This window comes from Gadus morhua, chromosome 4, assembly GCF_902167405.1.
Source record: "Gadus morhua chromosome 4, gadMor3.0, whole genome shotgun sequence".
Classification (NCBI taxonomy): domain Eukaryota; kingdom Metazoa; phylum Chordata; class Actinopteri; order Gadiformes; family Gadidae; genus Gadus; species Gadus morhua.
In genome coordinates this window covers 10,002,301-10,025,426 of record NC_044051.1, presented here as the reverse complement: position 1 = coordinate 10,025,426, position 23,126 = coordinate 10,002,301, and the positions used below count along the sequence as shown (strand labels likewise).

Below are 23,126 nucleotides of genomic sequence, written 5' to 3'. Positions count from 1 at the left end.
GACGAAGGTCCTGGTCTGTTTCCGTCCTGTGCATGCTTAGCTGGACCTGGGGGGGTTCTGATGTTATGAGAATCCTCCTCCTTTATCATGCCACACATTGCAGCCGACAAAGACACTGAAAAGATACTTTTCAAAGACACTTTTTTTTCAACCTTAAAATGAAAGGCATCGCGCTTATTCACCACATTGTTTATTCATTATCATAGATAATTTACGCAAGATAGTACATAAAAATATCTGGATTTGAGATTCAGGGGAGAGATTGGCCATACCCTTCCGGAGTCTGACAGTCAGAGGAATAGTTGAAAGTAGGATAGTGGAAAAATGTGTCGGTGGAGGATTCAACCCTTTGTTTATGCTACTAATTATCCCGTGGCCTCATTTTGATGACCCGAGTTCCCAGTTGGTTCCCACTCTCGTAGATTGCCTGTCTGTCTCTGTCTGGCTGTATGTCTGTTTGTGCCAATGTATATTTCGAAACTCAAAGCATAGTAGTATACTAGCTCTAGGTATGCATGCTAGTATATTATAGGGTAGAAGGCTACTTCACTCTAGATTATGTGGTTTTGGAGCCAAGGCAATCATGATTGGACCCAGCAATTCAAAGCAAACCAACTTAGAGTTGTAGGTCATGATTATAACATATTTCAAGGGTGTATACTTGGTTATTATTTAGCAATTGTACACAATATATCACAAACGGAGGACTGTCATAATGTGTCACATGGATTCAGTTTCATAAAAATCAAGTCAGGCAATTGCTGAAATTAAGCAAGAATTGGTTCTACCTGTAATAATTAATCAATGATAAAAAAAATCATAATTGGTACCATTTATATTTGAAACCTTGTATGTGAGGTTTTAGTTTTCAAACTCCCATTTCACATATGGGAGTTAGAACAGCAACGTTGTTGTTCTTGACAGCAACGCAAATCATACATTGTTTTTGCCTGTACAAACCACTATGAAATGTGGCATGTGTGCTTTAACGTGCACGTATACTGGTGTGTGTGTGTGTGTGTGTGTGTGTGTGTGTGTGTGTGTGTGTGTGTGTGTGTGTGTGTGTGTGTGTGTGTGTGTGTGTGTGTGTGTGTGTGTGTGTGTGTGTGTGTTGGCTCTAATCAGCGCATAGGAAGTAGGGAGATGGAGAGTGAGGGACTTTGGTTTTATCATTAAAAGGCCGGTCTGAATCTGTATTCATATGTTTATTTCTGTGTTCAATGTTTCTGCAGTGTCATAGCCCTCTTACGCTCAAGGCCTCAGAAGGTCACCGAATAACACAGACAAACACAACATGTTTATCTTGACATCCATGGTAACCGAGGAAACGTTGTCCCCTGGAGAGAGTCTTCTGTACAGTCCATTTAGCAGAAGCACATGTGTGTCGCCTAAGCAGCTCCTGCATAAAGCGAGTCTCGTTCCGTGGCCCCGGGCAACGGGGATGCTGGGACTTGTGTTGGAGCAGAGATTAGGGGCAGATTAGGACCGTGTCTGGCTGGATGCCTTGCTGCTGGCCATTGATAAGACTCGAGGCTAGATGGGCTGGTTCAAGGAGCAGAGAGAGAAAGGGGGTAGAGACATTTCATTGAAACTAAAATAGTATGTATTAAACTCCGGAGGTTGGAAGGCTGGATCCGTCAACTGTTTTTGTGATAGGCTAGTGTTAATACATCGGTGAACGGAATCAAACGACTATTTTGAATATATTTCAGATGGATACAATTACAGATGATGTGTGCTCTCACTGCAGGGTTGCGGTGGACATGCGTTCTGTTTTAGTGATTGCTAAGGACTGTCTCTTTTGTTTGAGTGTTTGCTGAGCACCATCTTGGTGCATTAGTGGTTGCTGAGCTTCATCTTTATTGGCTGAGCAGCCTCCCCAGCAACAAGGTAACAAGGCCCTGAGGGATAATAAGCAGGTGTACTGTGTGGTTTGTGTATTGCAAGAGAACGCAGAGAAGCTTCACACATGGACACGCTATGGTCCGTAGTGACTCACAATAAGTGTATTCAAACGTGAAGGTACGACCCAAAAAGATGTCGAATCGCACGCAAACATAAAATTCAACAAATTAGCAAACTGCTTCAAGGAATTCATTATTGAAACATAGATGGAGAATTCTTTTTTTTTTTTTTAATGGGCGTTTTTTAATGTGTTCTGAACAGATGGGTCTGCAGCCTGCGGTGGATGATGTGTGTAAGGTTCCTGGTGTCCTGTTGTCAGTGGGGCCCTTGTTCAAACTGGTAGAGCCTGGACGGAAGAAGTGTGTGTGTGTGTGTGTGTGTGTGTGTGTGTGTGTGTGTGTGTGTGTGTGTGTGTGTGTGTGTGTGTGTGTGTGTGTGTGTGTGTGTGTGTGTGTGTGTGTGTGTGTGTGTGTGTGTGTGTGTGTGTGTGTGCAGACAGATGTGCAGTATATATTGTATTCCCTACCTCTGTCTCCCATTTAAAACAAAAGCAACAACAATGCAAACTACTAAGGGCATCTAGACTACTCGTTCCCAGTTAAAGAAACAACAAATCCATTGTATAGACTTCTTCCCTCTCTCTCTCTCACTCTCTTTCTCTCTCGCCCTCCCCCACTCTGTCTCCCCCTCTGTGTTTTATCTGTTGGTCAGTGTCGCGCTCCGTCTCTCCCCAATGTGTTTCCGTCTGCTGACCCAGACACCCGGGGCCAGCCCAGCGCAGGAGAAGTTGCCGGGTTAGATTAAAGTGCCAAGGTCCAGCACAGGGAGTGTTCAGAGGCCCCAGACTCAGACACACACACATCCAGACACGGGATCTCTCCAGACACACATCAGCTCACATGAGATGGCCCAGGGTGCTCACGATGCATTATAGAATCCGTCAGGAGGCTTAAGTGCGTCTCCTGATTTATATCCGCTGTGACACCAAAGACCTGATGCTGCATAGAGACGAGGGAGCGACTGGCTGATTGTATTAGATCTGACTGGCTGGCTGATTATTTGACTATGTGGCTGACGGGCTGGTTGACTGACTGATTGATTGAGGGACACAAAGTGCCCGATCAAAGACGCGGAACAGAAATGATTACGGGAAAAAGAGAAATAGCTAACAAGGAAGTTTAGCTTTTGTGTTAAGGTGAAAGGATCCACGTGCTCCGAGGAAAGAGAAAATAGTGGAGTAGATGTTTCCCATCTACTTTCTTATGCACCATTACTGTGATTATCTTCATCAGAACGAGAGAGGGAGAGAAGGTACCATTTGCGTACACCCGAGTGCATCCACTTTAGAGTCTAGACCCATCACAGTGCATATAAAAAAAAAAAAAGTCACATAAAAAAAACTCTCCTCCACCATTCACGAGGAAAGTGATTGAATTCCTCATCTTACATTACCGCCGTTGCTCGTAGTAACGGCGGTCCCGTAATGAGCCCCTCTCTCCCTGTGTTTCTACCCAGTGTAGAGCCGGGCTGATTTACAGTGTTGTATTATTAATCAGTGTCTCTGTGTGAATTTGCAGCAATTGAAGCACTTATTCCACCGTGCCACCCACCCGGCACTACCCCTCCCCCGTGAGGCTTTGGGGGCTGGAGTAATGACTCTCTCTTAATGACTTAGAGCAGTCGACAGAAAGACACGTCGAGCACTTATTGGGGGCTTTAGCTGGCGGATACGAGGTTGGGGGGGGGGGGGGGGGGGGGTACAGAGACACACACTCACTCACACACAGACAAACAGACACACACACAGACAGAGAGAAACAGACAGAAACACACACACCTACCCACACACACAGAATCAGAGAGAAACACACACACACACACACAGAAACACGCACGCACGCACGTGTGTGGGCGTCCTTGTTTCTGAACTCATTTCCCCCTCTGTTCCTGCTCTCCGTGTGAGAGGCCAAGTGTACCCCCCGTGTGGTTGTTTTCCTTTCCTCCCACTGGTCTGTCTCACATCCCTCCCCCCTGAAACAAAGAAATTAAATCAAACGGTAATAATCTCCCTTGCTTTGGCAACCTTCCAAGCCTTCCACCAGAAAAAGGATTGCTCAAAATGCTTCCACAGAGATAATCGACGGCCCGGCTAAAATGACCACATTGGCTTTGTTATTAATTGCTGTGGCTTTGGTTTAAAGTATCAGGCAAAGCGGTGAAGAGCTTTTTGGAATTTGTATGGGATAAAGAAACATTTATTCAAAGTTTCTTTGGATTGAAGTAAATACATTTTTGCAGGGGTGAAAAAAAGAAGGGTAACCCACTGTCTTAAGGGTAAGATGGCTAGTAGCTACATGCTGATATTCACACACAAAAAATGGCACTCGTATTCAATAAATCCAGTGTGTTCCCTAGGATTGAGTCCTAGCAGCGGTACAAAAGTACTACATATCAGATGTCCCAAAATGTAAGTAAATACACTTTTAATGAACATAATAACAAACAATATAAATATTTTAAACAATTATTGAACATAATTGGAACATAATAATAAAACAAAGTGCAATCTTTTAAACTTGAATAACAATAGATTATTATGAAATCCATCTTAAACAAAGCCTCAGTGGTGGGCCAGTTGGCATCCTGCCGGAGAGCATTTAATCTTTCGAGGGTTCTGAGAAAAAATCTCTAAAGCGCCCCAAAAGGGAAACTCTCTTTGGGGGGGCCATTGATACTCAAGCGCATACAACTGGCCAGGTTTCTCTATGTATCCGGTTTATCAGGTCAGTCTTCACCTGTAAACATAAAAATGAGAAAACAGACGAGTGGATGTGGGACTCATGGGGGTGTGTTTCGAATTAATTAAATTAGTTATATTTTTTTCTCAAGTATCCTAACCTAATCATATCTATAAAAATATTTTGAATTGATGCATGCAATTCATGGCACCACATCCACAACTAATAACCACAGATGTCACAGATGTTTATCCAATCACAAACAAAAAGCCTGTCTCCCCTCCCCAGCTGTGCTCTGGAGCCGGCTTCACTCTCATTTCAATGGCTTTGTATTTTCCGTAATTCACCCCTTTCTCCCCTCATCTCCCATCCCCTCCAATCGGGATTCAATTGACTCTTAATTGGATAATTAGAAGGTGTCCAGAGTCAAGGGAGGAGACGCGCACACACGCGTGCACGCGCCAGCGCTGACTGCAGAAGGATTTACTGTAGCTCCTGTCTAACGAACGCTCGCAACTGTGCAGTGTTCAATTTCATTGTGTAGCGTCTTATCCTAGCTATCTTTGTTATGTACGGGGAATGGGTTAACCTAGCAATTGTAAGTGCTTGGCACTTGTTTCTTATGAACATCTTTACTGTACCGACAGCGATAAATTGTTGTCTTTCTTTCTGCGGACAAATGTTATTTAATTGTGCGTCGCTTTGGATAAAAGTGTCTGCTAAATGCCCTTAATGTAATTGTAATTGTTAAATGTTTTCAGAACATAATTTAATAATCAGACCATGGTCCTGGTATCTGGTCTTTAGAACTACGGGCAGGCACACAGTTTTTCCATAGGTTTCAATAGACAAACCCACTTGGTCCTATTACAAGTGGCTCATGTTGGGTTTTTCCACAGCTACTAATCACATACATTCAAGAATGTTGTTTAATTTAACCTAACTTCAAACGTTCACATAATTCCATGTGCTGCATGTCTGTGTGCTTTAAAAGGCATGTATGCTGGCATGGTGTCATGGTTACGAAATCCTGTTTTTAACATTGTGTTTTCCACCTGCTTTTGGAAAATGACCACTCCCGAGGGTGTGGGTGTGTGCAGGGAGAGAGGGGGGAGAGAGATACATGCAGAACATTCACAACAAAGAGTTTTTTGTCAGGACATGTGGGTTCATTAAAAGGTCAAACCGCAAGGAAAACGACCAAAGGATACTTTGGTCGCCATTATTAGCTTTTTATTTTATCCACGTGTGCTGTAGCTCTTTGGTCTAATGCTGTGGTTGGATCCCCCCACCCCCAGGGCTTCTCTACACACATTCTTGGTTTGATCTCCTGCATTTCTGGGCTCAGGGCCGTAGCGGCACAACAGTACTGCACCGCCACAGTTATTGTGTCATGAAGATCCTTGCTATGCTAGGACTCGATGATATGCTGTGGTACGCATGCAAATACACAGTAGAATTGCTAACGCGTTCATTTCAAGCCAAAGTATTTATGTTATTTGACCAAAATAAACTAAATTTGGGAATTTTAAAAGCTTTTTTTGGTAAGGCAACATGAAATACCAGCTTTTGTCTCTTTGCATAGAGAGTGGTTGGGTGTTATGTAGCGAGGCACTCGCTAACACAGACGTTCTATATTTCCTGGCCTAAATACTCCCAGAGGGCAGTTGGTTAAAAGAGAATTATCCACACACGCACACACACACACAGACACAGACACAGACACACACACACACACACACACACACACACACACACACACACACACACACACACACACACACACACACACACACACACACACACACACACCAGCAGACTGTGGGTGGGTTAAAGGTCAGACTAGCCCTAGACACTGAGCTCTTTCTTACTTGCTTGCTTTCATTCCTAGTGTAGCAAACATAATTAGTCATATTTAATTTTAAGTGAATGAGCATGGGGAAATAGATTCTTGACCCTTAAATGTGGGACGAATGAAAACGAAGATGCAGAAAATATGCTGTTTGTTGTGTGTGTGTGTGTTTGTTTGTTTGTGCTGGAGAATGCGTATGTGTCATTACGCTGAAAATATAGCCTGAGTCAGCTCGAACGTAAACCCGCCCAGCGTTCTCTGAGGAACGGCATTCTTGAGCGAGTAGCGGTGGGAGGAGAAGATCTCCATAATGTCTTGTCTGACATTTGGAGATTTACACGTCTTGTGCTGCGCACTGGCTTCCTGTGACTCACTCCTCTATTCTCTCACTCCCACGCCTTTGAAGTTTCCTTCCTAGCCTATCATCTAATCCGGCTAAGACTGTTTTACTAGAACCGCAAAATATAGGCTGGTCCTTGACACGACTTATGACGAATGTTTTGTGGGTTGGCTTCAGAAGAAAAGGAAGACAGAAAGTTGAAGTCTGATGCTAGAGGATGTGCGGGAATGTTTCTCATGTTGGAAAACAACGATGTTCTCTGAATACCGTTCATTCAGTCCCACAGCATTCGCTCTTTGAACGTGTTATTTTCCCTAAAAAACACAAACTGTATAATCCCAAACTTTAACTAAAACGTCTGGGTAAAATATGCAAGAATAGCTCCGGTCTTAAATTTAGAAAAGAAGCCACATTTCTCCTCACCCCTCCCTCTCCCTACTCTCGGCACACACCGGCCATCCTCAAGGAGGGAGGCCTAACTGCTAGATCTCTGTGGCCTTAAGGTTAGTCCTACGGGACTCAAAGGAGATAAGCTGGCTTCCGGTTTTGCAATATTTCTGTTATCTGATGTGGCGTGTTCCAATAAACAATATAAAAAAGATTAGCTTAAAACTATCGATTTTCTTCAATCCGGTTTATTCTTCAATGAATGAATAACAGTCCCTCTCTCTCTCCTCCCCTCCCCCCCCCCAGACGGCCCTCCGAGCTATGGCTACGACGTGGACCGCGCCGAGGAGCAGCGGCGGTACCACGACATCCTGCCCTACATCGACGACTCGCCCTCCTCCTCGCCGCACCTCAGCTCCAAGAGCCGCAGCAGCCGGGACACGCTCTCCTCCGGCTCCCTGGAGTCCTCCAAGTCGGTGAGGGTCCTCCAGACAGGGGGTCACACCACCTCCTACTTTAGACAGGGGGTCACACCACCTCCTGCTTTAGACAGGGGGTCACACCACCGCCTGCTTTAGACAGGGGGTCACACCACCGCCTGCTTCAGATAGGGGGTCACACCACCTCCTGCTTTAGACAGGGGGTCACACCACCGCCTGCTTCAGATAGGGGGTCACACCACCTCCTGCTTCAGATAGGGGGTCACACCACCTCCTGCTTTAGACAGGGGGTCACACCACCTCCTGCTTTAGACAGGGGGTCACACCACCTCCTGCTTCAGATAGGGGGTCACACCACCTCCTGCTTTAGACAGGGGGTCACACCACCTCCTGCTTTAGACAGGGGGTCACACCACCTCCAGCTTTAGACAGGGGGTCACACCACCTCCTGCTTTAGACAGGGGGTCACACCACCTCCTGCTTTAGACAGGGGGTCACACCACCTCCAGCTTTAGACAGGGGGTCACACCACCTCCAGCTTTAGATAGGGTGTTACACCACCTCCTGCTTTAGATAGTAAACCACCTCCTGCTTTAGACAGGGGGTCACACCACCTCCTGCTTTAGATAGGGGGTCACACCACCTCCTGCTTTAGACAGGGGGTCAAACCACCTCCAGCTTTAGATAGGGTGTTACACCACCTCCTGCTTTAGATAGTAAACCACCTCCTGCTTTAGATAGGGGGTTGCACCACCTCCTGCTTTAGATAGTACACCACCTCCTGCTTTAGATAGGGGGTTACACCATCTCCTGCTTTAGATAGTTCCCCACCTCCTGCTTTACTTAGGCTAGTACACCACCTCGAGCTTTAGATCGTATACCAACTCAATATTTAGATAGGATCGTACACCGACTTCTGCTTTAGATTGTACACCACCTCCATCTTGGAACCCAAATCCCAGCTGTTGATGGTGAGGGGCCGATGGTGGTTGTAGGGTCTGTTGAAGATCCTAAAACCCATTATGTCTACACCCGCCATTTGTGCATCAGCTTTGTGCTGAGAATGTTTACATTCACTGGCATGGGAATCTTTACATTAGCTCCCCTGTCATTGTGGCTCCCTGCTTTATGCTACAACTATGCTCAGAGAGCATTCCCACATGATGATAGATCTCAGCTTTGACTTTGTTAAGCTACATGTGAGCGGGGGAATCTTCTCTCTGAGCTCCACCACAGGCACCACACACTCTGGGTAGTGGGCCTTAGAACTGGGATAAAACGTTCATTATATTTTGGATTTATTCAATACATATTTTGTAGAAATGTCCATGACCTCAAATTGATCAATCATATAAAATAATAATACTGGCTACAATAATAATAACAATATCTAGCATTTCACTGCGGAAACGGTTTCCATGGTTTCCGACATCTGGCGTTCCTCAACGGTTTCCATGGTGAGGGTGAACACATGCCACCTGCAGGCTGCCTTAAGCAGACATCAGCAACATCCGGCCTCCAGCCCCCACCCATCACAAGCTCCAGTCCTCAGTGACACTGAGTTGCATTTATTAATTACGTCATATTTGTTTGAGAGAGGACCTATGAAGGAGTTATGAAACACTAGGCTAACTGCCTGAGATGCTCGCTTCCTCATGACTATATAGGTGTCAACTCAATACATATAATGCCACAATGTGTGGCATAATATATGTGGCAGTATAACACACAATACTGGGATCTGACACACACACACACACACACACACACACACACACACACACACACACACACACACACACACACACACACACACACACACACAGCTGGATATGCTCTGTGGGAAATGACTGCCGTCTTTGAGTCGCCCTCAGTTCCTCCTTGACCCATCCTCCCCATCTCATCCTCATCGCGATGAGTCAGAGCCCCGAAGAGCACTGATTGGCTGAACGGCAGCCAATGTCAGCCGCTGTGTGACGTCATCGACATGAGTCATCACCGCTGATGATGAGGAGGAGGACGATGATGTCATTTTCCCGAATGCTCAGCTTCTTCAGCTTTGCTCCGACAGATCCCCTCTCGCTCACACCCACACGGCCTCACTCGTGTTCTAATTAACGTGCAAATAAGCCGCACTGTGACCACACGATTGGCCGTTGGTTAAGACTGCTTGACCCAATTTCTTTATTATCAATCTCAAAATGTATCTGCCATTGGAACGTGTGGGCTTTTCCAAGCGTTTCCTTGTGCATAACGAGAAGGTACAGATAAATAGACAAAGAGAAGTCGCACCCCTTCTGTCTTCCCTCCTCTGCCGAGATGTTGGTCTGCTCTCTGCTCCTCCCCTGTGCTTTATCGCCCCGGCTGCAGCCCCTCTTCATTACCAGACGCTGAGAGACGGAGCCACCCCCAGGGCTCACATGCAGCGCTCTTATGCAGCGCTTCTGCATATTTAATGATGGGGGGATCTTCTCCTCCCAACGCTACTCGCTGATGCCTTCACAAGGCAGCAGCTTCTTCCTTCAAAATAAAAGGGGGGGAGCCGAGATGCAGCATCATGACACGTCAACACGTTCCCCCCAGAATAGGGTTAGGGTCCCATCATTGATTTTCTGACATCACTCTGGTCCCGCCAGAGCTGCGCGGGTCAAAGGTTTAACAAGGGGATCACTGTTCTAACAACTGTTGTCCTCGTTTCCCTTAAAGGATGTACCCAGCGTAAGTCAGGCAGCATTATTTTGTGACTCATAAAACCTAAAAAAACGGGTTTTACGGCGATCTGACACCCACGAGTCGTCACCGGCAACCACACAGCGCCCCTGGGGTTGCCGTGCAAACATTTCCGCTGTTCAATTTCCTTGAACTTTTCCCACCACCTGTTTGCTTACCGGTACCTAGAAGTAGGCCTACTCTCATGCTATTGAAGTCGTGTGGCTTGCGAAACATTTAGACATCACTGAATCTCTGCCGTAACCTAGTCAGACTCGGACCGATCAGTGGATCTGAAAGCCACTGACGTCCAAGTAGCAATCGTACCCGATACTGTAGCTTTTAGCCTTTTTGTGTTATCAAAGTAACACTGCCAATAAACTATTTGTTCATAAAAATGTGATTCTGCAGCAGTTTTCTCTACCAGCTCTGATTCAGGCCAGATTCAGATCTAGCACTATGAATTTAATTGCATTTATTCTTCCTCTTAATCTTTGTTCAGAAAATTCAGAAAACATAGCGATTATCGGAAGCTTGAAACTAGATATTCGGGTCAGCCCTGGCTTGGACATATTCTTGGCCGTACACACACAGTCAGCAGGCAGAGAGATCAGATGAGATCCGACTGGATCTAGCGTTGAGCATCAGGGCCAGATCAGTGTTGATGGGATTCTCCTTCCTCAGGAGAGCAGTGTTTAGAGTGTTGCTCCGTGCTGTTTTGTTCAAGTCTCTTTCGGTGTGGAGCCTCCAGGCACTGTGCTTTGCCATCGCTCCAGCGGACTGAACACTGTTTGTATCGATCTCTTTGTGAACATAATCTTCCTTGTAGACACGGGAAGAAAAAAAGAAGGAATATCACATTTCCCTCGAATTGGATTACCACTGCTGTTACTGTAAGCAGCTCTGCATTGAGTTCAGGAGGACATTGTTTTAAGTGTGGTCAGAAATGCTCTATTCTTATGTGGGATGTACACAAATGACACCACAAACATACACACACACAGATGCACACACAGGCACCCATTTGGATGTGCATGTTCAGCAAACAGCTGGGAGCCCTATTTATTAGGTTTTTACCAGTTTGATCTTAACACAGAGTGTCTCGTGAGTTGCAATGGCGATAAAAAAGTAATAGGCCGAGAGATGCAGGGGGGAGCCCTCGAGGTGAGAGGGAGGGAGGGAGGGATGGCCGGGGTCTTTAACACCATGAATAAACACTTTCCGTCTCCCTACCACAAGCCAATCACAGGGCTGCGCTTTATCTTTCATGTATTTTATTGCGCAGCCGTGGAGTACTACCACTACCAAGTGGGGAGGGGGGGGGCTATGTGTATTTATGCTATTATGCTATTCTACTATTTGTGTTTGTGTGTGTTTTTGTTAGGGTGAATTGTTTTGCCTAGTTGTCTCTAATTATTCTATTTCTATAGAGACCAAATCCGCCTTGCAACACAAACTGCCCCAAAGCTTGTGTATATTGCAGTACAAGACAAAACTCGGGGTTAAATAAGGTTTCTCATATACAATTTTAACCACTCGAGCTCACACTGCTGGACAGCTACGTGGGACGTTAACACAACGATGCATAAAACATGACGTCCATAGGCTGTTTCATTTATTCAGAAGCGTTCCTCTCTTACGTAAGACAAAGAGGGTGAGTTTGTGGTTTGCTCGAACGCCGTACTGTAGCTCTCCAGACGCTTATTCTTTTGTCTGGTTGGATCATCAATAATGGAGGCCAATGGCAACTGATGCTAGTGTTTCGCTTCCGCTATATGGATTGACCTGCCTGGCTCAAAGCCGGCCAAACCAGTCCCCTCAGCTGGATAACCTGTTCGCAAACGCCAGCGTTAATGATTAATGGTCCGTCATTATGAAGTATTTCATCCTGAATACCGTAGGGCATTTGAGGGGATGTTTTCTTATTATTACTTCACATTATTCTACACATGAATAATGTATTGTCACTCTGCCAGCTTGTTTGGGTTTGAACTTGGAACAAATTGTTTCGGATTACCTTGATAGAGGGGAACTTTATGTATTCTTCTTGAGCTGGCCTTTTTGAGACGTACCAGCCATACCATAATGTACACCATCCACTATATACCAGAGGTGTAGCAGTAGCTGCTTATCTTACCTTGAAGCTATATGTATGTTCCATTCCTGCTATAGCCTTTTCGGGGTCTATATAAAGTATGGAATCGGGTTAATTAAGCTTCCTACTTAGATACGTGCGTGTGAAGCCACAGAAACCTTATCTAACATTGTCCAATGCGCACATCCATTAAAGTACCACACACACACACACATGCACATAGAGCTTACTCCCTTCTGGTTAGAGTCTTAAGCTGGAGAATTATTCATAAACTGCACAGCCTTTTGAGTTTTTCTCTCTCACGTCTGTCAGCAGTGCGCTCACTGTCCAGAAGGCAACGTTCGATTACACAGGAGATTTCCTAGACTTTTTTCCTGGAGGTATTTAGATGTGTACTTAGCCTCCCCCTTGTTTCCCGACTTCGACTTCTGCAAACTTGGCACGATGCTTCCACGCCTGAGGTCGGATACCCTCCCTCTTTCACTCTCTCGCAGTTTACACAATGCTATTTATATGTGCCCCATCAGATATTTATCGTGTGGGTAAATGCTGCGCTCTGCAAACGCTGCTTGTTTTGCACTACTTGGGAGTCCTTCATCTGTACTGTGTTGTTATTGTAGGGGCTTAAGAGAGTTTTAATGACATCTGGTGTGTCATTGAACCTTTTGAAACGGAGGAAAACGCAGCCTCACCCCATTTGCAAAACCAAACCAAAAACAAAATAAGTCAAGATGTACAGTATGACCAAATATGTGTTGACATACAACTTAAAATGATCAGCAAAATCTAAACGGATGTTGAGGATTCAATTTAACAATATTGTATAACACCATTCTAATCTCTCTCGCTCTCACTCTCTCTCGCTCTCTCTCGCTCTCTCTCGCTCTCAGGCGGAATGTGACCTTGAGAAGGGCCTGGAGATGAGGAAATGGGTCCTGTCTGGTATCCTGGCCAGCGAGGAAACATACCTCAGTCACCTGGAGGCCCTCCTTCTGGTGAGACCACAGCCTGTTTATCTCTTCTTATTATTTATTCTATTAAGGCCATCAGTGGCCCTCTACGGTCACCACACCTGGGTTCCTGCTGGTTGGCTTCTCCTTGTGAACAGCTTTGTGGAATTACCAAATTGAATTCCTTACTTAATACCCCGTTTGAACTTTACTTCAATGTCCATGAGGATAGGATAAAAGTTACTTTTTCTTCCCTACCTCCGTAATAGATCCCCTGTCCTACCACTTCTCTTGGCCAGTATGTCCCCATACTCTGACCCCAGGTTCCATTGCCAAATCCCACACCAGTCCTTACTAGAAATAGGGAACAACAACATCAACTACTACATCAACTACAGCACAACTACTGTTTATTGTTTATGAGTCATCGGCTTTTCCCACTCTTAAATTGGTATTTAAATGTCAGGTCTCTGTCCAACCACGCATTTCATTCGTCAATATTGTACCATGTCCCATAACATATAATTTCCTTATTATCACTGAGACCTTGTTAAGCCTGTAGGTCATTGTTCACCTCATTAATACAGCCCCCCCCCCCCCCTTCTAATTTATCTTCCTTTAACCTGCCTAACCCAGCGAGGATAGGTGTTAGACTTGATCATAAATGTTCTCCTATCTCGTCCCCACTCTCTCCGCAGATTTTTACGAGTCTGATTAAGTCGTTTGATTTAACACCGTATTGGAATGGGGCCAGTCACTCTAAGAGTCTCACACTTCACTTAGTGTTTTCGCTGGCTCGAGCTCTCACTAACTCGAAATTAATGGAAGTTTTGTGTGTCTGACCACAAAGCTTTCCAAGGTTTTCAAAGCTCCCCTTCCGAGTCCTCTGATCCTATTAGATCCCTTGTTTATTTTAACTCTGAATCTTGTACCCTCAAGGATCAGAATGCATCATAATAATGCACAGTGGTGGGCCCTACCTCATCCATCAGGGGATGCAGAAGAGCCAACACATGCCTTGTTCATGTGTTCAAAGCATCACCAATAACAGTAAAAACTCCAGGTCCCTGTTTAATGTGACTCATTCAGTGGCCCCCTAAAAATCTCAGTTGTCATCACTGACAACCTCGCTGATTTAGTGTAACAGCTTTCCTAAAGGCTAACTAGAGTGAAACAATGATGTTTTCATAAACAACAACTGTATGTTTTTGAACAATATTATAATGTCAAAACTTCAAAACAAACACATGATCTTGTGTATTTTAGGCCAGCCCTTTATTTTTAAATGTGCAACTTGAACCGATCTTCAACACAAGTTAACCCCGAGCAACCCAACAGCACACAGAGGTAACCTCTTTCCTGCCTGTTCCCTCAGCCCATGAAGCCACTGAAGGCTGCGGCCACCACCTCCCAGCCAGTGCTGACGGTGGCCCAGATCGAGACCATCTTCTTCAAAGTGCCTGAACTCTACGAAATCCACAAGGAGTTCTACGACAGCCTACTGCCCCGGGTTCAGCAGTGGAGCCACCACCAGAGGGTTGGGGACCTCTTTCAGAAACAGGTACGTGTGTGTGTGTGTGTGTGTGTGTGTGTGTGTGTGTGTGTGTGTGTGTGTGTGTGTGTGTGTGTGTGTGTGTGTGTGTGTGTGTGTGTGTGTGTGTGTGTGTGTGTGTGTGTGTGTTCTAGCCAGCCAGGCAGCCATGACATGAGTTATTTTCCTGGTGTTCCGCAAGGATACGTCCTTGGTCTCCTTTTGTTCCCGATCTAAATCCATCCATTTGGCTGCATTGAGGTTGACATGGACAGCACAGAGGATTCCTATCTTGCTCCCTGGGTGACCAGGAGATATCATTTATCTTGGCGGCCCTCCTGTTAAATTTCCCAGCCTACAACCTACCACCTCAAAAAAGACTTTTGGACACTGAATATACCTCCTCAGCGCCAGCTGCAGAGCCGTTATGCAATGCCTTTCATAATCTCCATGCAGTACTGCTGCAATGCAGTTTACATGGAAATAACCTTGTATGAAGTAGTAGCTCCAGTGTGCCAGTGAGAAAGCCCTGCATAGAACACTTTGACAAGTACATTGTTCGATTTTTGCTGCATTTAGCTTTCGGATGACAAATCTAACCCACCAAGATATTTATACTCATGTCCTCTCGTAGTCCCCAGTAACGTAAAAAAACAGGTCCAGCCTGTAGTGTCTTTTCCCAGGTAGGTTTTTAAAACTAAAATCACGACGGTGAGACTCCTGGTAGTGAATGTAGGAAAAGAACACACCAGAGAAGGTAACTATTTTTATATTCTGCTCTTTTCTTGTTTCGCCAAGCTTGTTTCTTCTGAATTGGGACCAGAACAGTCCAGTTTGTTGCTCTAGAGTTTTCCTTACAACATGAGCAGTTTCTATGGATCAATGATCTGCAGAAAAGCAGAGGACTACAAGCCTCACAGTACTACACTACAGACAACAGTGAACGTCCTCCCAAGCCGTCTTACCTCTATGGAGTCTGTAGCCAGGGATAACTTTTAACGTCTAACAGTAGCGGGGTCCCCCCATCACAACGCTAAACCAAAACCCTAAACCAGTCTCTGATGGACAGGCTCGACAACCTCAAAAACAAAGAGTTCTGAAGGTGAATGCTAAACATGAACGTGTGCTGATGCAACGGTTACTCTCTTCAACTCACCAAATAGGTTGACGTTGTCTCTTGGATCTCGAACACTTTTGTACCTAATTGTTCCCGCTTTTGTCCCACTCTAACTTAATTGTTCCGCGGTTCCCTGCTGGGGAGCTAGACAGCCGGGCTGCTAGGCGCACTCTGACTGCTAGTGTATCCTCAGCTGGGAGTGTGTGTATATATTCAGCCCAGGCATTCTCAATTCCAACTGGTTTTTTCCTCATCCCCACTATCATGCGGTCCTCGCTAGCTGCTATGGTAACCGCCTGCCTCCTGGGAGCGTCGCCACGCCAACAGTGTGTTGTTTCCTTAGTCGCCCACTGACGCTTGTTTCCATTGTTGTGTGTGTGTGTGTGTGTGGTTGTGTTTGTGTGTGTGTGTACGTGTGTGTTTATGTGCGTCTCAGTTATGTAAGACCCGTATTATCTCTGCCGTCCTGGCTTCAGTTACTCTGCAATTATTTTCACAAATCAGATTTAATCTCAAATCCGGCTGAACAGGGCGTTTCTCTTTATTTCGCTTCATGTTTGTTTTTTGAACAATCACGTTGCTCGATCGTGAACCTGTAAGGCATGTAATTGGCTCATTTACAGCAAACACAAAATCGCAAGACCTGGAAAAACAGTAAAAAAAAAAGTGTCTGTAAAGCTTTCAAATCAACACCGGGCAGACTGACCAATGTAGAAATAAAGCTTCTGCAAGCTTTGTTTACTTGTGGGTTTTCGGTCGAATGTCTCCGGAAAGAAACAGCATTTTTTTTTTTTCAACTCTGCCTCGTCAGTTTTCGGTTTCCAGTCCAGACTCTGAACATAACATATCACAGTAGAACCGTTTTATCTGAGACGACCTCAATAAAGTCATTATTTTTAGTGGATGTGTGACCACCATATCATTGTAGTTGGGTCTTGTGACCCCATAACGTTGTGTGACCTCCCACGCTCTCTCTCGCCGTGTGCCAGGCCAGCCAGCTGGGGGTGTACCGCGCCTTCGTGGACAACTACGAGCTGGCCGTGGAGACCGCCGAGAAGTGCGGCCAGGCCAACACACAGTTTGCTGAAATCTCGGAGGTGAGATGAAGGGTTATGTAGCACTTGGGCCTTAGAGGAAGCTTTCACCTGAGTGCTTGTTCCGTTTGGGGGGGGGGGGGGGGGGGGGGGGGTGCTCTATATATTTTTTTTCAATCATACGCAATCAAGGTTTGTCGGTTTATAATAATGTCCTGCACTTGTTAAGTGGTAGTCGCTATGGTTATGTAAGAACATGTAGATATTGATGAGATGGGCATCATAAGTGAAGTGTGGGACTACATTATTATTATTTTTTTAATTTTTTAAACACCAAATCTAATACCTATTATTATAGTGCTATTTGAGGACTGATCTGAATGATGAGCAAATTCTTCCTGCCGCTGGATACGATAGTATAATTGAACCAGGGCCTGTAGTTATCCTAGTAGAAGCTGCTGGGAAGCTGCTTTCCGGATATACCTGCAGAATTGTTGGCCTTGCACATTATTTGGATTGGATGTTCGCGTCTGAGAGAGGGTTGTGTTTCTTGGACACTTATGTATCAATAATACATATACATGAAATTTTTCTTTGAACATACCCAAAAGGCAGTATTCAATTTTGGGTCTTCTTTCACTGTTGATATAGTTTTATTTTAATATTACAACTGATATGCTTAGAATAGAGCGCTGTTGTGGATTTAGTGGGCAAACGTTTCGTTTAATGGGCTAGAAGTAAAAGTTACAGGCACTCATTTAAAATTTGTGAATCCAAAACCTCATGAATTTACGGTTGGAAGACCTCATAGCCAGTCGTCAATCCCAAATCGAGATCATATCAAACCTCTATTACCCCTCATTACATTATATTCCTTCATTATTTTTTTTTACGAGGATAATAAACATGCTTAGCGCGGCCATGTATGCCTGATTTGAAACAGGGCATCCATCACACGCGGCGGCCATGTTAATGAACTCCGAGTGGGACGCTGATGGCGGCGGAGAACAGCTGACGATAGCGCTCTCCATCTGTACCCCGTACACGATCGTGGCCACAGCGAATCCATAATACCACCAGTCCTTCTTTTACTACGGCCTTAATCACTCTGAACTCTGCTCTACTTACGTGCTCGTTAATTGACCGTTCGCCGCGCACACGGGCACACGTGCACACGGGCACACGGTCTGTGGTGATGAGGTGTGCATACAAAATAGAGGCTTTCCAGCTCTCGCTCGCTGCGTTTCGGTCAGGGCTAGTTTTTAATGTCAAGTGTGCGCTTGCCAGCATGTGGTCCACAAGCCTGTGGGCTTGTGATCTGATCATACTTCTGCATAGTGATGGTCATATTCATGAGTATGAATATAGTCATTAATATATTAATGTATACATAAATGTATGCCTTTTGGTGCACGCGTGCACTTTTGGTGCCGTGCTCTACCAGAAAGGAATCGAACCCCCAACCCCTAATAGGGTTAGTGTCTTGTTCTACCAGTAAGAAGCAAAGTCTTCCCAAACACAGTGTCGAGGGTGGACACAACAGCGGGAATCAAACCCCGTAACCCTAGCAGCGTAAGTGCCTTGCTCTACCAGTTGAGCGAGAGAGGATCACTATCACCCTGTCATGGACAGTTTTTTTAAGTGATGGTTTGAACTGAGGTGTGTTTTTCCCTGCGCGCTCCTCCTCCCCTGGTCCTCCACAGAACCTGAAGGTGAGGAGCAACAAAGAGTGCAAGGACCAGTCTGCCAAGAACTCCCTGGAGAGTAAGTTCCTCTATTCCCCATGATCTTCAAAATTATGATTTCAGGTGTGAATACTTTCCTTGAAAATGCATTCAATGCAATTTAAAGACCTAGATATAGGCTGCCATTTATTTTTTATTTATCAGTGATTAATTGTTGTTATTTCATTGTTTCTCCAAAGCGTTGCTGTATAAGCCGGTGGATCGAGTCACACGCAGCACACTAGTCCTGCATGTGAGTATGACCTAGCACCATGACGTCATTCTCTGCATCCATTATGGTGATATCCGTTCATAGAGAGGCTCGTTGGATTGGCGCCCAGTCAACCCTCACCTCACCTCGGAAAATAACATCAGTTCAGATTTGATCCTCGTTTTGCTGTTTGATTTACCGTTTGTACCGCTTTGAAACCAAAGATTGTACAGGATACCATAATAAAACATACATGGTTTACTCTCGCCTAGTAATGTGGATATTCACTGTGTGTGTGTGTGTGTGTGTGTGTGTGTGTGTGTGTGTGTGTGTGTGTGTGTGTGTGTGTGTGTGTGTGTGTGTGTGTGTGTGTGTGTGTGTGTTGTCTTCAGGACCTGCTGAAACACACGCCAGCCAGCCACCCGGACCACCCCCTGCTGCAGGACGCGCTGCGCATCTCCCAGAACTTCCTGTCCAGCATCAACGAGGAGAGCACCCCTCGGCGACAGTCCATGACCGTCAAGAAGGGAGAGGTGAGCGCCTCACTCATGTACTACTCATTCATTCATTCATTCATTCATTCATCCATTCATTCGGCACTTCTACCCACTGCCATTAACTGGCACTACAGTCACAGGTCATTAAGGAACTGGGAGGGGTAAGGCATGTTGCTCAAGGATGCGTATACTGTATGTCATATGGCTTTGGACCTTGGGGATCGAACCTAGTACCCTTTATCCTAGTATCTGCAATCTGGGAGTCAGAACCCGAGACACCTTAGCCACCCTAGCTTAGCCACTACACTTAGCCACTGTGCTTTTTGTGTTTCATCGATTTCTCATCGTTTGCCTGCAAATTATTACCTTTTTTGTGACTCAGGCCACAAGGATTCTATAAACTGTGTTATTAACACTACATTCTTCCATAATGTCCTTGGTTTCACCTACACTTTGTGTCATTTCTACCGTGACACACGTACCTTAATCACCTCACTGGCCAATATGTGACCTTGAAGTCCCGACCAATGAAATGCCTCGGTGGCTGAGAGAACCCCATAGGGCTTTTGAACACGTGCCAAGGCCTTATATGGTCATGATAGAATCCCTGTAACCCAGTCTTTTTGGGAGCTGCTCCGCTGTTTATGCTCTAATGGTGTACTGTGCGTCAGTCATCCCTTAGTCACACGCACACACACACACGCAGGCATGCACGCACACACAAGCGTACAGTCAAACACTCATTACGCACACACACACACACAGAAATATATGTGCATGCTCACTCTTTCTCAGACACACTTTCCCTGAATGGATGCGTGTTGATTGATAGCATGCGGGACGGAACTGCACATAATGCTCTGTAATGTGCCACCGGTCTGCTCTGATTGGCAGATCCCTACTTAATTATTCATGAAGGGATAGATCATCATTAACCCCAGATAGACATAATATATTCTCTCTGTGTCACCATTCCTTCTCTTGTGTTGCTTTCTTGTCTCTCACACGCGGTTTTCTCCTCATCGTGCACAGACACAAACACACTCTTACACACAGACAGACAGACAGACAGACAGACAGACAGACAGACAGACAGACACACAGACACACAGACACACAGACACACAGACAGTAACTGAGTTGATAATAGGGCAAAGCATCTGTTCTTAAGGTTCTGGGTCTTCAAGTCCCATGTCTGCACACATAGAACACAGAACAACCCTGCATGTACTGCATATGACAACCATGCATGTACTGCATATGACGACCACACATTTACTGCATATGACAACCATGCATGTACTGCCTATGACAACCTTGCATGTACTGCTTGTATCCGTTCCTACTGTATTCAGCACAGGGCCTGCTATGCAGTGGGCCATGACTGCTGACAGAGCACAGATCCTCACGCTTACAAGCACACGGTCTATATATAGATTATATCGTTTTCTCCTCTTTTCTGTTCATGCCTTCGTGCACACACTCAGCCAAGGTTCTTTGAGCTGGTCAATATTTAATTGGTACTGTGGGGGGGGGGGGGGGGGGGTGTGTGTGTGCTGCTGTTACTGCTGGCACTGTGCTTGTGTTCTGCTGTCTCATTGAGGATGTTTCTTTTCTCAATGGAGATGTGATCAGACCACAAACTATCAAAGATGGACGTTTTGTCCGGGACTCCTCACTCATTGGTGTCAATGGGGCTGCCGGGTTAGTTTTTCTGTTTGTTTGGATGGGGGAGGAGGCGTTATTTTTGCAGAAAGGTGTGGGCTTGGCAAGGCGGCGAAGAGAGCGTCCAGGCAGAGCTAACCGCCATGACCCGCCCACCGACCAAGCGAACATCTTTTTACCATCTGGAACGAGACCGCTAACATTTGGGATTATTTCAGCACTTATTTTTATCTTATGTTATGTAAAGCATAACACTACGTTGAATATACTTACTTAGTTTCCACATGAAGAAAATGGTTAGCAATAGACATGCACCAGGTTTTTTTTTTTTTTTTTTACATGTTCGTTCACTACAACACAATTTAACAGTTTTCACTAATTTTAAGATGAATTGAGTTTCAAGTAAATTACAGAGTGTGGCAATGGCCATGATACACGCCCTCCAGGTGGATGCCACACTTCCCCTAGATGGCTTTTACTGGCTTCCCACATGCAGGGTCGTGATGTTGAAAGCCGGTTGATTGTAGAGTTTGCGACTCTGATACATGGAGATGGTGCTCCATGCAGACCTGTGGAATTCCTCCCTGCGTGTGTGTGGTGTTGACTGGTTCAACCTGTGCACTTTAGTTGCTCAATGTACAACAGGCTAGGGCTTGCTTAAGGGATTGTTTCGGGTAATTGAGGATATTAAGTCTTGTTTATCACAGCCTTACCTGTAGAATCTTCTGTCTCTCCATGTGTGATTCAGTCATTTAGCAGACAGCTAATTCAAATACATGTCATTAAGGAGCAGGTAGGGCTCAAGGCATCTTGTTCACGAATGCCTACAGGCTGCAGACATTAGAAGTTGAATAGAGTTCCCGCAGCTAATGCTCTATCCTGCCCTCGAAACACTGCTTCTTTTGGTTCAAACCCTAAGTTTTTTTTGGTTATTCTTAATTATCAGGTGATGAATTAAACGGGCAAAGGGGCTTAGCACTTCCTGTCACTAATGATCACATTCGACCAAATGGGTTGATCATCATGATCCCCTCAGAAATTAATATTGAACAAGCGTCAAGTGATTTACGAGTGTCACATATTATATATGTGTATTATATATGGTGTTCGTTTGGGCTTAACTTACTCAGCCTATGCAGCCCGTAGACGACAGAACTAACCTCTGAATTTGGAGCAGTGTGTTAATGTCCCAGGAGGAACAGAAATACCATTTAAAAGAGGAAGTCTTTCTGGAGGTATTGGCAACGGAGTGTTTACACTGGATATTTTCATTTGAGATGACCGTGGTTATTGAAATGGATCCAATGAAACCCGAGACATTGTTGTTCCGCTGAAAATAATGATTTTGTTCAATATATAATGTTAACATATCCTTGGCACTATTGAAAAAAGAACTTTTAATGGTTTTGTGTGGGGAGGGATGCTAGAGATTGAGCCCAAGGGAGCGTCAATAATTTACAAGCACACAATTTAATAAAACATAAATTCACCCAAGAATGAATATAAATAATTTCACTGCCTCTATGATACTTCGTTTTGATCCATTGTTGGCTTGTGGGAGGGAAGTCGAAATAAAGAGGCTCGGGGCTATGCTGTCATTCTCTGCAATTCAGAGGCGCTCAATGATTTAATGATAATGCTGTTTGCATCTCCTTGCCACGCAGCCTATTCCATAGCTTTACTGTCAGCCATGTATTAGCCGTTCGTTTTTTTGGGCTGCCACCCAACTTCAGCACCAACAACTGAACGAAAGCATATACAAATGACCTTCATGATGGTCTGTCATTCAAACTTGCTATTAATGCCATAAGTATACAACGACAATCATTCCATGACTGCCCCCTTTTGGCCAAAGACTATACCACATGCTAAATTACGCATTTACGTAATGTAATCTTTCAAAGGTGCATTTTTGTATATTCTGCCATCAG

At 45.1% G+C, this 23,126-nt stretch overlaps 1 protein-coding gene across 1 annotated transcript in view; it reads left to right on the top strand.

The window, feature by feature from the left end:
* The window catches only part of bcr (BCR activator of RhoGEF and GTPase), a 57,496-nt gene that overhangs the window by 20,617 nt on the left and 13,753 nt on the right, over positions 1 to 23,126 (top strand). Inside the window, exons 3-9 of the mRNA XM_030353663.1 lie at positions 7,529 to 7,698; positions 13,357 to 13,461; positions 14,792 to 14,977; positions 17,054 to 17,161; positions 18,802 to 18,862; positions 19,023 to 19,075; positions 19,426 to 19,566. Coding sequence (XP_030209523.1) covers positions 7,529 to 7,698; positions 13,357 to 13,461; positions 14,792 to 14,977; positions 17,054 to 17,161; positions 18,802 to 18,862; positions 19,023 to 19,075; positions 19,426 to 19,566 — 824 coding nt within the window. The remainder of the gene's footprint in view (positions 1 to 7,528; positions 7,699 to 13,356; positions 13,462 to 14,791; positions 14,978 to 17,053; positions 17,162 to 18,801; positions 18,863 to 19,022; positions 19,076 to 19,425; positions 19,567 to 23,126) is intronic.